The 15,385-nt window shown below is 41.2% G+C and overlaps 1 protein-coding gene across 3 annotated transcripts in view; it reads left to right on the top strand.

The window, feature by feature from the left end:
- LOC103377042 (partitioning defective 3 homolog) overlaps positions 1 to 15,385 on the top strand; it is a 253,608-nt gene that overhangs the window by 190,119 nt on the left and 48,104 nt on the right. For all 3 annotated transcript variants that reach the window (XM_025054368.1, XM_025054367.1, XM_025054366.1), the window contains one exon: positions 5,448 to 5,750. In XM_025054368.1, the coding sequence (XP_024910136.1) occupies positions 5,448 to 5,750 (303 nt within the window). The remainder of the gene's footprint in view (positions 1 to 5,447; positions 5,751 to 15,385) is intronic.

Here is a 15,385-nt window from a genome sequence, read left to right as displayed (position 1 = left end):
AAATCCATTACTTCTTGTATTTTTGGTTGCACTACTATATTACGCTCCCAAAGGTGCTGCGTTTGATTGTTGTAGGTCTCAGCTTCGGTCCGCACTCAGATTGATTACACCGCTCCTACGGTGACGGGACAATTTCGCAGTGTGTTTATGAAATCTGGGATTAGACTGTTTGGGGTTCCTGAGCGTGGCATTTATCTGGGAGGGTGATGTGTCAGCGCCGTGTCTGATGGGTCGCGGCCAGACTCCCAGTCCGGCCGACATTAGAAGTCATTAATTGAAGCAGACAGTTTTGATAAGGGGCTTTTAGTGAGTCAGAATGGCGCTGATAGAACCTGGCATGTCCCCACTGTAATAAGCCAACGACGGTTTTATGTTCAAAGGCTGACCTTAATCTAAACTATGAAGGAAATAGTTTAGGCCTTTAAGATGCGACATGTTTATTTTGAGTAAAACGGTCTCCTAATTAAGACGCAGTCAACCACTTATGGAAGCATCGGCAAAGTGATAGAGAGCAGGCTCCATACAATCTGCCTTAATTACTGCAGCGAGTGTTGTGACCTGATAAAAGTGGCTGTCAGGGACATTTGTTTTTGCTACAATCTGGCAGATCTTATCCAGTGATTGACTCTTTCATGCTCATCAAAGCAGCATTAGAACCTGTGGTTAGGCTGATCTTAATTACTGCCCTGCCCAGCGGCGGCGGCCATCTCTCTTGTTTTTAATGCCCGTGGACAGCACCCAAAACACCCTTGTCTGATTGGCTCATGTTGAGAGAACTATGTAGACAAGCACTCGGATCGGAGCCCGGCTGTGTTGTTTCTCCGGCTTTGGCCGCGTGGATGCAGAGCCGACGGGGAAATGGAGTAAAAAGCAGAAACGCAGGACAGGTGGTGTTGGAGGAGCTTCTATCAGACCCTCACTTATCTCAGCCAACGCCAGCACCAAAGCCATATTTCCTGGTCAAAGTGGGCACACAAACACAAACCTCACCACAGACGTTCCTCTTTTCCTGCCTGAACTGAACTTTTTTGTTTTTTCTGTCTTTCTGTCTGGCCGCTGATTATGATGTCCATCCTCTCTTATCTGCTTGGCTCTCGTTGGCTTCTAATCACCGGCCAGCACTCCACTGCCACTTTTCATTTTTCCTATTTCTCAGACGCGCCAGCTTTTCTTCCCCCTCAACCGTGGTCTGCTTCCTCTTATTTGTTACACGGCTGCTCGCTGACTTTCTTAATAAAGAAATCTCTGAAGAAACTGTGTCTGAAAACGGTCAGTCAGCAGTTATTTTGAAACGCAAACCACAAAAGTGAATCAGACTTGTCTTGGACGACAGTTTTATAGCACGTCGCGGTAAGTTACAGTCAGCTCACTGGTAAATGCGATTATATTTGGAATTCTGAATGAAGTTAATGTCATTATTTACTGTTTGAGGGAGACTTAAATCTCTGTGACTGGACGACGCTGGTCCAGGTAAACACTAAAGATGATCTAGTAAAGGTTCGTGATTCTGCCGCTCTGATTAGATTCAGATTCAACACGCAGCAGTTCAGAACAAAAGAGCACGTTTTGATGAGGAGCACCGGAACAAAAAAAAGGTGTAGTCGAGCAGCTGTCTGAGAAAATAGAAGTGCAAATACATTCTGTTTCATCCGTCGTGGCGACTATGAATATTGAAGAGTCGGAGAGTTTGCTGACTTTAAAATGAGTGTCTGGGAATCCAGACTGGCCCTTGTCTTTGAGAAGTTTTAGCATACACGAACATATGCAGCTGATTCTGGTTTGGTGGTCCAAAATAATGCAATAATAAACACAGCATAACAACAAGTATAATGTGTTTCTCAGTACATAGTAATTCTATAAAAAAAACATAATAAATCAATCTATCACTTTAGATTATGCATTATTTAGTTGAGGCGCAGCCTGTAATAAACCCCAAAAAACCACCAAAAATCCAATAAAAATTAAAATAAAATAACAATAATATATTTATCATAATAATAACAATATTAATCCTAATAATAATAAATAATATATTAATAAATAATGATAAATAGCAATAACATATTAATCATAATAATGATATTATAACACATTAAGGTGTAATATGCATTTTTGTTTTAGCACATGGCCTCAAATACAGACTTCTTAATGCCTCCTCTTATACTCTTATACTGGACTAAATCAGTGTAAGAAAACAGTGACCTGTATTATTTATTTGTTTTTGTCTATTTTGAACTTGATATTTTCCTCAGCACTGAACAAAAAATAAAAAAAACAACACCCAATATTCTCCAGAGAACGAGGGGTCAGAAGGACAACACACACTGTGAGCTATCCGTGACATTGTTTTGTGGAAGACGTGGCCGGTGTGTGAATCAGTAGTTAAACTTCAATTGACCTGAAACCTCATCATTAAAGTGTCTAGACTCTGAGGTCCAGTAGGAAATGCCTTTTGACTGCACTGATATAAAGGACAAGTAAGAGAGAACAGCAGTCGCATCTCTTTAATTAAAGCTACGTGTGCAGGTCAGTGCTCCAAAGAATATAGAGTAAATCAAAAGGCAACACGAAAACACCTCAGACTACTTACCTCTGTGTGTGTGTGTGTGTGTGTGTGTTGGGTGAAAAATTAATTGAAACTCACACTGAATTAAAACTTCCACCGTTCCGTCTCCTCTTAGTGTCTTGTAAGAGAAGAGGTGCGGGTAATTGGGGCTGCAGAGTAATAACATGTTCAGTGTGGGCAGCACATTCGTCCGTGTTAACACACTGGGCCATTAATTGACTAATGGAGTATATACACAGTACAGTTAGGGGGCGGTCCCTGAGGGGAGGGAGGGGAGTGGGGGTCTTGGACTTGTGGCAGCTTCTGCAGATTGCCCGAGAAGAACACATTTGGGAAGTGTTAAAGGTTTAAACTAGGGATCGCATTAAAGCCAGAAAACTATTTTGTTTTTCCATTCTACTAACTTTTAACCTAATGTCATAATATGGCCGTTCTCTGAGCATTAAGGGATGAACAGTGTGCAAGATTTATGGAATAAGGCAACGACAGGTGACAGAACTAGGACCCAAGTGCTTAGAGTTTTCACCTTTTATAATATGGCGGTAAAATATTCATGACCACAATCTGAAGGATTCTTTTTGCAGGAAACCACAAAAATTGTTTTCATTCTGCAGGATTGAAAAGTGAAAAAAAAAATTGTTCCAGATCTGTAGGTGTTTGAACAGATGTTACACTGTCATGCTTCTTTAACATGGTTTTTGATACACATCAATAGAAGTTCTCAGAAAATGTATGTGTAACACATATAGAAACTCAACTCTGTCCTCATTTTCATATTCATTGACACACATGAATAATAATAATAATAATTAATTAATTCAATTATAATATGGCCGTTCTCTGAGCATTGACAGGGATGAACAGTGTGCAAGATTTAGGGAATAAGGATTTTTGAAGGATTTTTTTGCACCACATACCACACAAAAATCACAATAAAATGCATCATGTTCTTGAACTGTTACATGTAATGTAAATAATGTTTGCTTTTGTATAGAATATACTTTTAGGATATTACAAAAATAGTGCTAAAAAAGCTGAAAAGAAGAGCAGATTTCAAAATAAAATCCCAAAATACTGAATTAAATCGAAAAAAAAAACCCAAAAAAAACGTTTTTTTATGCTTGCTGTGTGGCCAGATAACATATTATCCACGGCCCTGTACTGGTTCCCAGCCTGGTCTTTTGGGAACCCTGCTTCACGCCAAACTGAAAAAAAAAAAACCTGAAACTGAATCTCATTAGAGAACTGAGTTTGCACTCCATAAAACCAGAGTGATTCTGACTGTACTTTTTGCTTCCTAATGCCTTAAATATTCCTGCCAGTCAGAATCAAGCTTTGGAAAAACAGATTGTCTGCCTTCTTTTCCTCCCTCTCTCTCTCTCTCTCTCTCTCAGCCTCTAGTTGCCAGTCTAGCCAGGGCCATTATCTCATCCCAAATGTCAATATTACCGTTTTTATGAATCTGATTAGTCCTTAAAACGCCAGAGGGTCTCACGCTCCCTGTGGACTTCCGTGAACCAGTGGTAACATCATTGTCTGGTGCTTTCCGCCCAAGATCTGACATCACTTTAGCCAGATGGCAGGTGAAAGGGCTTGTGGGAATTAGCTCTTCCTTGTATTTGGACAGCGTTCTTTCCTGACAGCATGAGCTAATGTACAGTAAGGCCACATCGGGTGTGAAAGGACTGTGCTGTGAGGGGAGATCGGTTCCATGGTGTATGTGCTACAAATATATATATATATATATAAAAATCATAGAGGCCTTAAAGATGACGGCATATCATGCAACGTTGCATCAGGCCCCTGTCAGAATTTGTTTCTACAGATAAGCTGAGAAAATGGGATTTTCATTGGCTAAAAATAAACAAGGCCAAAGCCAATGGTAGGATGTGGGGATTGGCTTAATCTGACTCTGAAAGATGGTGATTGTTTCAAATGGGATTACTGTGATTAAAATACACAGACACGGAGGACAGAATCGAGCTCAAGGGGTTTTTTTTTTCCAGATATGTTCCCACTGTCAGTCAGTCGTGACAGGCAGAGTCTAAGGTCAGAGGTCACTTATGACCTCAGGTGACGGAAGTCCATGGCAAAAGTAGGAGGTATTGTGCTCACATCCCTGCGTATGGATGTGTGTTAGCCCACAGCTCGGCTCTAACATCTGGTACCAGTGAGCGGTCTGTTGGCTGCTGCTTGGCCCACCACAGTGGGAGGTCAGCTCCCGCCCCCCTCTGGATTGCCCTTTACCCCCTTTCCCTTTCCACTCCCCGACATACACCTCCCTTTCCTTACACCCTGAGCTCTCCAGGAAAACATGCAACACTTGTTAGCTGCCGACAGATGGGCAGTCAAACGGAACCGTTCTCTGAGACAGGGGAGGTTCAGTGAAAAGCTCCGTTGTCTAGAAGTGGTCCTGGGGTGAGGGACGGCAGTGGTGGAGAAAAAGGTGTGAGACAGATGACGGAGGAACTGTATTCCTTCCAGCCCTCCTCCTTGTTATCTGGACTTTTCCGGCTCATTGAAAACCAGATATTTGAGTAATACTGCCATTTTTTTTCTATTTTTGTTCATGTACGTAAACCAGTTGTGTTCGGACATTTTTGGGTTTTTTGGGTTTACAGTTACTCATTTTCACTGGGGGCCACATCAGCAATACAGTTCCCCTTGAAGGGGCCATTTAAATGGAAGTCTGTATAGATCAGGGCTCCCCAACTCCCGGTCCGCGGCCCAGTACCAGTCTATAGGTCATTTGGTACAGGGCCAAAGTGGGACACAGTGACAGTTACTTTTACACGTTTCTGCAGTTGATTATTTTTTATTCAAGCTACAAATATTGGTTATGGCTGTGTAAAAATCCTTCTCTTCTAAATTTCCATTTTAGAATTCAGGCCAAGATGAGGGAGCTCCGTGAGAAACAGGCAAAGGAGAGGGAATATGCCGAGATCCAGGACGTGGTCAGCCGCACCTTCAGCTCCGACGAAGAGCACACCTATGCTGGCATTGGATCGCTGGACTCTTCGGTGGACAGCAGCAGCATGGACACGTACAGTCACCCCTACCATCTGCCTCAGAGTCCCCAGAATCCTCCGCTGCCCACACATGTCCACGGCAATGGTGCGCCTGTAGAAGCTGTGTACGCTCAGGTCAACAAACTCCGCAATGGACGCCCTCCTGCTCCCGACAGGTAAGAAGCAACTGAAAAAAAAGAAAATGCAGCACGACAAATTTATACCAACACCATAAGAAACAAAAAAATAATAATTTTGTCTTAAAGTATATTCAAGGCTTTTGTTTGTGTCTTACTATATGTCGACCATTATATCTGCTAATAAGTTGCCCCCTGCTGGGCTGAAATTGTTATGAGGGCCTTGGCCAATCCAGTGGTGAGAAGTCAGAGGGAAGAAAAGGTCTCGCTATATTTTCTCACAACCTTTCAGGCTGTTATTATTGGATGAGTTGACACTGCCCCGCTGCCTCTGACAGCTGTCACTAGGGAGGCTGGTGACCTTTCCCTTCAAGGCTCAGGTGGGATGGAGGTTATGAGTTACTCAGTGTGATCAAGGGAGATTGCCTACGTAACCGTGTCTGTGTTTATTTTTTTAAAAATCGGATTTAAAAATGTACAGTTACAATCCCGTAACCCATGAAGTAAATGACAAGGTTGTCTGCCCTCAGTGATAGTGGGCTAAATCCATCTGCCAATACACCTGGGGCTCAGTAAAAGTCACTGATCTGTGCGTCTGCAGAAACGATCGCCGTGACACGTTTCCTCTGGATAGCCGCGCTGTGCTGTAAAAACTATCTGTTGTCCAATATATGGGGCAAATGATTGATTTGTGGTCATTCTGTGTATTTGCATCCTGAACTGTGATAGATGGTGCTATTGATTGAAGTATTTATAGTATTACTACAGTAGTAGAGGGGTTCCTAGGTTTACGTTGTCCTCGCCCTGTGTAGCCATCTGGTTCCAGTATGTTATGATGTTACCGCTGTGTTAGTGTAGGTGATGAGGAGTAAATAGTATTGAAATGTGGTAGTAAAGTAATCAAGCAACCTAGTAGTAAAGTTTGGATGACAGAAACAATCATGTATAAACAAATACTTTTGAAATCCAGATGGAACTCCACATATTTTTTGTCGATGCAAAGGGTGTTACTGCGTCAGTCTCAAGCCCAGAAATATTTAAATTGTGGACAATAATTCAACATCCAACTTAATCTGTCACCAAATAAATACAGAAGAAATCAGCGATTGAATCGTTCTTTCTAACAAATCTCGAAGCTTTTCTGCGTATTTTTGCCCCGTATACATTCTACAATTTATTTTGAGGAGGTGATACCTCTGAGATTGTGCTTGAGAATTTCCTGCACCATATTTGTCCTTGTTTTCAATCGTGGCAAAAAGTAGTAAGTGACATTTGCATAAAAAAAATTAAAAAATTAAAAATCCTTCTTAACAATAGGAATAGATGGAAATGTGCAATATTAAAAAATTAAAAATCCTTCTTAACAGTAAATAATTATAGACGACGATGCCATCAATCGTGATTAAATATTTTAACATTGATTGTTGTAATTATAATGAGGTCGTGTGTATTTAAAAACTGGTTCATGGATTTGCTATTTTTAGGTTTTTTTTCCGTAACCTACATTTTGGATTCCAGATGCATTCCATCATTTATGAGTCCGCTTCTGAATTTCAATTGCACGGAAACACAAATAGTATTAAAAGAACCTGTCTTGTTTGGCGTACCTCCTCCTTTACTTTGATGAAAACAGAGTTTTTCACCTTCGCAGCTTCATTTCCGCATAACAAGCTTAGTGTAGCATGTTAATTATTCACACAGGCTTAAATTTAGTCCTGTGCCTGAGCCGTGAGTATTGATAGCACAGCGCAGAGTTCGACTTTCAGAGGCGGGATTAACTGAAGAGAGAGGTTGTTATTTGATTTGAAATATGCACTGCATGTTCAACACTGCACTTTTGTTTTGCACCTCCGGCTGCTTAGCATATCTTGTGTATGCCAGCCAGGCTGCATGTCTGTATTATTTGTCTCGTTGCCTTTAAGTATAATAATATGCGGTGGTTCCTATTTAGCTCAGAGTCGTTCTATTCATGAGAACAACACATTGAAATTCAAGACTGTAGTCACTTGCCTATCATAACAAACACAAACATTCATTTGCATTTCCAAATTAAAGTTAAAGAGACTTCCGCAGATTGAACACAGCAGCATGTCCTATCATCTCTGACTGTTCTACACATATTAGAACAACAGTTGGTCTTGCAACTATAGTGGTTCACGGTTTAAAGAAAAGCAATAGAATTCAAGCTTTCTTACATTTTTTTTTATCTTTCCTGGACATAGTCATTTCGTATTTTTTATTTTTTATTTTTTATATTTTTGAGTATAGCAAAGAAGAAAAAAAAAAACATGTGGAGATAATGTGTTTTCTATTTGAAGGTTATGGAGGAGGAAAAAGATAATATTTGTTCAGGGAAGGCTCCTCATTCCGAACTGTCAGTCAGTTTGTTGAGTAAGAGAAGGAGCGGCGTTGATCCCTGGCCCGGACAGAGCTTCAGGACCTCGTCTTCTAAAGTCAACACATTCTTATCAAAATGACAGCACGGGGATCAGATGGGGGCAGAGTTGGCATAACGTCCACCAACAAACGTTAACCTGCTGTTAGTCAAATTATACAGACACTATGTAAGTATTTCCACTTCTCAACACGTCTGAATGTTGGAACATAGATTGATATTGCATGGTGTAAGCCATCGTCTGAGTATCACATGACTACTAAAGACAAAACACAAATCTCCTCTTGCGAAATCGGTTCCAGGGACTGAGTAAATTGAATTGAAATCAGCCGACAGCCGTTCTTTATTCCTCCGTCTTTTCATGAAAAAACACCAAATGTTGAAAGAGCAGATCAGCTGATGACAACACTTGAACTAATCAGTGACTTTCATCTGAGTCAAACGTTAGCTTAGCTGGAAAGACATCAAACAACACTCGTCTCCGCCGCGATTCGTTTTTGTTTCCTAAATGCGAGCAGTGTTGTCAGTCAAACATGATATTTAAGCCACATAACAGACCGATCTGTTCTGGTCCTCGTCGCTGATAGAGGGAACAACACGAACCCTTGACTTAATGTTGGGTTTGTAGAGGAGGTGGGCCGGCAAATGCCTGAATTTGGCAGTAATTTGTACATTGTAGCCTTGCATTAAATGCCTCGTGTTGTTGTTTTGCATTTATGTTGTGCCATTGTAAAGCCATCCACCAACAACATGCCATGGCTCTCTGGTTTATCCAGTACGAGTCATGGCAGAAGCTGCAGCTGTATAAATAGACCTTTAATAACAGAGCTCTAACAGGCAGGTCAGTGTGACTGTAAAGCTGGAGTGAGTCAGACGTACGCTTATAAAACCACCGAGATACGAGGACCCCTGTCTGCACAGTGTGGCCAGAGATCCTGGCTCTTCTGATGTATCAGATTATATTGTTCCTGTAAAAGAGCACAACAAAAAAAATCTAATTTATTTTGACAATTTATTACCCAGCTCCATAAAAATGAACCTCTCAACCCCATCAGTGCTTTGACAGTTTTGAGAGAAGTTCTCCAGAGTTCAAAAATATAATTGAACTCCTGTAACCCTACGCTAGTGATTCTCAACCACTGTGCTGTGGCACATTAATGTGCCATAAGAGAACATCAGCTGGACGGCAGAATTATCCAGTTTCACTTTATTGGTCTGACAACAGGCAGGGCAGTTAAATGTATTTCCAATAGGTGGCAGCAGGTGGCTGTAACAACTTAAAAAAAAGAGAGACTTGCAGAGGTGTCTTTCTTCAATTTCTGTGAGTATATTACGATTGTGTTCCACTGAATGGGCTCAGGTTTCACACTGAGTAAGATGATCATTATATTTCATTACTATACACTTTGGGGCATTTGTTTCTTTTGGATTTAACGTAGAATATGTGCTGTTTGAAAAACCCTGGCCTACACTCTCTGCTTTCATACATTAATGGTCTAGACATAAACACCTGAATCTTTTCTTTTTTCATATTTTTAAAAAAAACACCAGACCTACAAAAGGGATTGACCTAATTTTAAACAGGCAGCTGACGAGTCAACCCCTCCATCTGCCCTGTGCCTTTGGGGTTTGGGTGACTGGCGTTAGATGCTGAGTTTCAGAGCGACAACCTGACAGGTGCCGGGCTCGGTGGGATTTGTGGGAAGCAAGCATGAAACAAAGCATCACCTTTGAAACAGCAGCTTGACTGACTGCTGCTCCCATTACCAGGCCGCGTCTCTAAAGCTCCTCAGAGCATGGGCATGAGAAAGAGCTGCGGAGACACAGAGGAAAAGGAGTTAGGGGGCTGAGGGAGAAAGAGAGGGGGAAGAAATAGAGCTCATGCAACGCAAAGCCCTTGATGTCCTCTGCAACACAGCAGCTCCAAAGATTCTGGCAGGCAGACAGAGAGAGAGAACCTAAAGATTCACCATGGAAGAAGAACTCACTGGGGTTTCTTTCCCTCGTTCCCCTTTCATACCCTGAGGTTCTGTTAGAGTCTGGATTCTTCTGGAATTAGACGATGAGGAAACAAACTTTGATTAAAAAAAAAGGTCAGACAGTATGACGGGAGTTGTCTCACTACGGGGGGTCCTCGGTTTACATCGTCCTCAACTTACGATATTCCGTTGTAACTTCGCCTGTTTTGTTCTGTCTTTTTTGCCCACTGGTTTGCACATCTCACTACGGGGGGTCCTCGGTTTACAACGTCCTCAACTTATGATATTCCGTTCTGGTTTGCACGAGAAACTAGTTGGCGAACTGAGCGAGCGAATACGTTTTTACGTGGCTTTATACGGTGATTTTGGCTTTGTTTAGTCGCATGATGTTTTATGTCCTACTTGATACTTTGGTAGCATAGGTCAGGGTCGCGACCCTCAGGTGGGTCGCAAGAGATTTATTTTTTGGTCATCTTGCATGATGTTTCCAAGGAGTTTACGAATAATGTCTATTGACTTGGGTTGTGAAGGTTTGTGACTTAAAAAAAAAAAAGTTTGGGAAACACTGGCAAAGGTTAATGAGTACGTACGTTTGTTCGACTTGGCTAAAACCCAGTTATGTTGTCCTGTAGGAATGGAACTCCAACCACATCTTGATCTTTTGTGAAGACGACCATTATTATTTTCATCATCAAAGATGAGAGTATACATTAATGTAAACCTCATAGGATAAATTTAACGACCATTTCCTGTTGTCCAGGTTTAGAGACAGATCCCTGTGAGCCATGCACTGATGGAGTTTTTGCCCTCTCTGTTGTGGGAACGATCATTGCTCGACACATTTCATTTGGCTCATTTCTCATCATCGTCCTCGTCATGTTTTCATGGCTGGGAAAGCGTAGCCCCTAACATTCCAACGGGGAGCCATAATGGTTCGCTTTTTATTCTTTGTATGTTCTGAATGAACCACTAGATGACTCCATTAACGGGACGCAAATGGAGAGCTGGAGTTGTTCTTATGAACAACAATCCCAGCCCGGTCTGACGATCATCCAGCCGTTCTGAAGTAATCACTTTTTTATTGTTTGCTGTCTCTTATTCTGCATGTGTAATTAACTGCACAATCAACAATCAGACCCAGTGATTTTTATTGTCTATATTTTCATTTGAACGTAATCAAAGTGATATTAGAGACGTACTCCGGCTTCAACATCTGTAGATGTGAGTAAATGCAGCCTGCAGGATCCGTTGGTAAACAGATGAATCTTTTAAGAGCCCTGCATCTGCGTTTAGACTCTAATAACAACTCATAAGTCTCTTATAATATTTTCTTGTTCTTTCTCAGGGAATAAAACGGATATGACTATCATCAAAAAGCAGTTTGCATCAAAGGAGACACGTAGATTAGTGGTAACTTATTGCCTGTCACTTACATATTGTTTTTTTCTTCTTTTTTTTAATCCCATGGTGGTTGGTGGGATGTTCTCAGTTCCATCAGCTTTTGTTCATTTCTAAGCTGAACAACAACAACAACGCCTGCACACACTTTCATTCCCGTAGACACGCCGCGTTGCTCCTGCTCCTGCTCCGGCTCTGCCTCTTATTTATTCATAATTTATTTGTTTTGTCATTCACAAGTGTTTTCCACGACTACCTCTGAGTATTCCTATGTAGGTGTGAAATTAGTGTCACGGTGCCTGTCTGCAGCACTGCCTTTTTCTCTTCTAATTATACATTGCAGACAGACTGTAGAATAAAAGTGCAAGAGTATTTGGCTTTGCATCGTTGAGAGAGCCGCAGATGAACTGGGCCGTCTCCTGAACTCAGGAAACCTGGGTGAAGAAGCTCCGTGTTAACCCAATAAAGAGATTACAAAATCCAAGAACAGGTTTTTTACCCTCTACACATGAGGTGGAAATGAGCAATGCACGAAAGCTAAGGCACCAAATGCACAACCGGCGTCAGACGTATATAGCAATGTGTATCTCCCAGGCAGAGCAAGTAAATTATTTTCCTGCTCTGTTTTCATTTTTTCACCCTCATGCTCTGGAGAGGGCCCTGTGGGATGGATGTGATGAGATGGAGCACAAGAAGGCAATTTATCCTCTGTTTGTACCATTACGTTCATTTAAGAGAGCAAACAGCCTGGAAGCAGCATTGAGAGAAAGAGAAATAAAAGAGAGGGATGGGTGAGAGAGCGGGTGGGGGGGAGCGGAGGGAGGGAGTAAGAAATATAGATCCACTTCTCCTCTAACTCTACACCAAGTGGATCGAGCTGATTAACATAGCAAGTACAGTAGCGCGGGCTTTTAATCACAAGCCTTCAGCTGCGAGCCTTGAGAAGGTTTCCACTGCACCTGATGGATTTTTGCAAAATGATGGAAGCGACGGGGGTAACTTGCCATTTTTGGCACAAATCCAGACGTGGGGTGGAGACAAAAATATGACTCCATTTACATACAGCCCACGGGCATTTCTAGGAATTGCTTTGCGTTGTACAGCTAACGGCTAACAGCTAGATCTACAACCAGAGAGACGTTAATGCAAAATTCAGTAACTGTTTATATATTTATATATATCACCCTTTATGCACATATACATATTAAAAAAGTTTATATATATATATATATAAACTTTTTTAATATGTATATGTGCATAAAGGGTGATATATATAAATATATAACTTGATTGGTTGATATTAAAAAGTAAATTTGTGGGTTGTGACTTAAAAGATTTAGGGCTTGTCACTAAATGCCCAGAGGTAAACCTGTCAGGGCCTTCATCAGCACCAGGTGGGACCTCATTCTAAGAAATTCAGACGTGCAATTAAAAAAAATGCCCCTTCAACGTTCCCTGTCTGTAAAAGACTTGCAGGGTTGCTAAATAAAATGAAGTCGAAATCGAGTGCGTTATGTTTTCCTCTCCTTCGTAATAAACCTGATTATTTGTTTTGAAAATGCCACAGCAGCTAATTGAGAGAAGGCACAGGGAGAACATGCTGTTATCAAATGTAGGGCACATTTTCCTCCGAATTCATCCAGTGAGAAATCCATTTTGATTGAATAAAATGCACTGCGCTGGGAGCGATACATCAATATGATGTATCTCTCCGAGAAGGCATGTTTCTCACACGATAGATAACCCAATTTCGTGAACTAATCAGGGGTCGTCTCTGCTGTAACAATGCCGTTGCATTCATCACTTCTGAAGTGTGTGAAGTAGCTGGTTACTTTACCTTTCAGGTTTTCCTCCTTTCTCGCGTCGAAGCGCATTGATTTATTTGTTCAAATCTAAAACCTTACATTAATAAAAAACAAGAAAAAAAAAGTGGACCACTGTGTTAGTCACTGTGTTAGTCCGAGAGGCTAACTGCTAAGGTTTTTAACCATTTGATTAACAAACAAGGTTAGAAAATAGAAACAAATATAATATAAAAATATTTCAAAATTTCAAAAATATAATTATTTTCCTTATACTAAATTAGGGGTGTAAAACTCCTGGCCCGCAGGCCATTTTTGGCCCACAAATCAACCACATACAGATTAATATAATGTAATGTGACCCTATACTATTTTGACCTATCAATGAGATGGCCCTCCGCTCATTTGAGTCTGAGAGCCCCTGATCTACATGCTCAAGACTTTGTTAATCAATTCTTCTCCAGTCATTTTCAGAGCAGCTCTAAATGTAAAGCCAACCACTGACTCCTAGTCCTGTGCAGCCTGTACAGAGAATAAAGATTTCCCTCTGTCTTAAAGACCACCATCTAATTCCTTTGTCTCTCTATGCTACGTCGCTCCGATCCCTTTGCGCTCACACTCCCAGCAGCAAATCAGATCTTAGCGAGAGCCGGTGTAATTCTGGGAGCTGAATGAGCGAATACGTCGCAAATCCGAAGCGCAGGAACAGAGACACTTTTCATTTGTCTTAAGCCTCTTAGCAGTAGTCAAGACTGATTCATGTTGAAGTCCACGCCACCCTGGAACTTACCCTGGACTAAGGTTTGGTGTGATATCTGTTGTTGAAACAATGTTTTAGAATGAGGCGGCAGCATGTGAAATACAAAATAGAATGTTTTAGAATGAGGCGGCAGCATGTAAATACAAAATATTATTTTGAAAAAAAAAAAAGTAAAAGACAGCTGGTGCTTTACAGCCCCTTTAATGGAATTAGACAAGCGATCTGTCAGGTCATTTGAGCTCGACCTGTTTGTGGGACCCTAATAAAAATCTTTGAGGCCGAGCAAACATTTCCAGTGCCATCAGCGTGCCAGTAAAAATGCTCTTAGTGCCCCGCTGCAGAGTAATGGCTGTACACAGTCTTCTTCACGGGCTGTAATGGTCCAATGATGTCATCAGAGATCAGTGTGGAGCCAAAGGTCTTAAAGTCTGGCCTGTTCTCACCGAAGAGGAGTGATATCCAACGAAATTACACAAGCGTCTTCAGATTTGCGCCGTGATTGGTGGAGCTGAACCGTCGTGACTCATCATAAAGAATTATTCTCACCATGCAGTTCCTTAGTACAGCTGATCTGCAGTCAGTTTCAGCCAGTGAAAATGGCTGCATTGTGCGATAGTCAAGAATGTCAGTTTGAAACCACACTGGTCTTGTGAAAGTTTGTCGTCTGCTGTGGTTCATTCATTTTTATGACACTAAAAGTTGACCCTCAAGAGAAAAGGCCTGTTATTTTGGACCAGTGTGCTGGTTTGTCCCTGTGTGTTTATGGTTTGTGTAGTTGTGGATGTTGTTGTTGTGGCTTGTCGAGATTGGTGGAGACATTTCTGAGATACCCACATACCCCGAGTGGAAACATTTCGGCAAAGTGTGTTTCAAACTGACGGAGCTCTTTTGTTGTCTAATTCTACTAAAATTAAAATTTTGATAAAGGAAAAAAAAGTACCCAGTGCTCTTTAAAATTAAAGAATCGCAAAACATTTTCATTTCACAAACCTACTTGATAAAATATAAAATGAAATGTGATGTAACTTTGAAGGTCACCTGACCTGTGACACTAACAGTTAATTGTGATTAAATACGATCACGATTAATCATGATCATTACGCAGCTATCCAGTGATATAGCTAATAAAAAAATTAACTAAAATTGTTAGTTAATAACTATCAGTGATTATTTCTTTTTTTTTTTATTGCATGCACATTTACAGTAACACAAATCATGTTGTGACTGTACAGTCCCAGCTCTTTGACTTAGAACAGGAGGTGAATGCCTCACACGGCAGAGAGGACGTAGTGACAACCATATGTTCTGTTCTTACGGCCTTATTCTACTACCATGCTGTG

Source organism: Cynoglossus semilaevis, chromosome 3 (genome assembly GCF_000523025.1).
Source record: "Cynoglossus semilaevis isolate Cse_v1.0 chromosome 3, Cse_v1.0, whole genome shotgun sequence".
NCBI classification, from domain to species: domain Eukaryota; kingdom Metazoa; phylum Chordata; class Actinopteri; order Pleuronectiformes; family Cynoglossidae; genus Cynoglossus; species Cynoglossus semilaevis.
The sequence above is the reverse complement of the archived record's forward strand: the minus strand, read 5'-3'. Positions and strand labels throughout refer to the sequence as shown.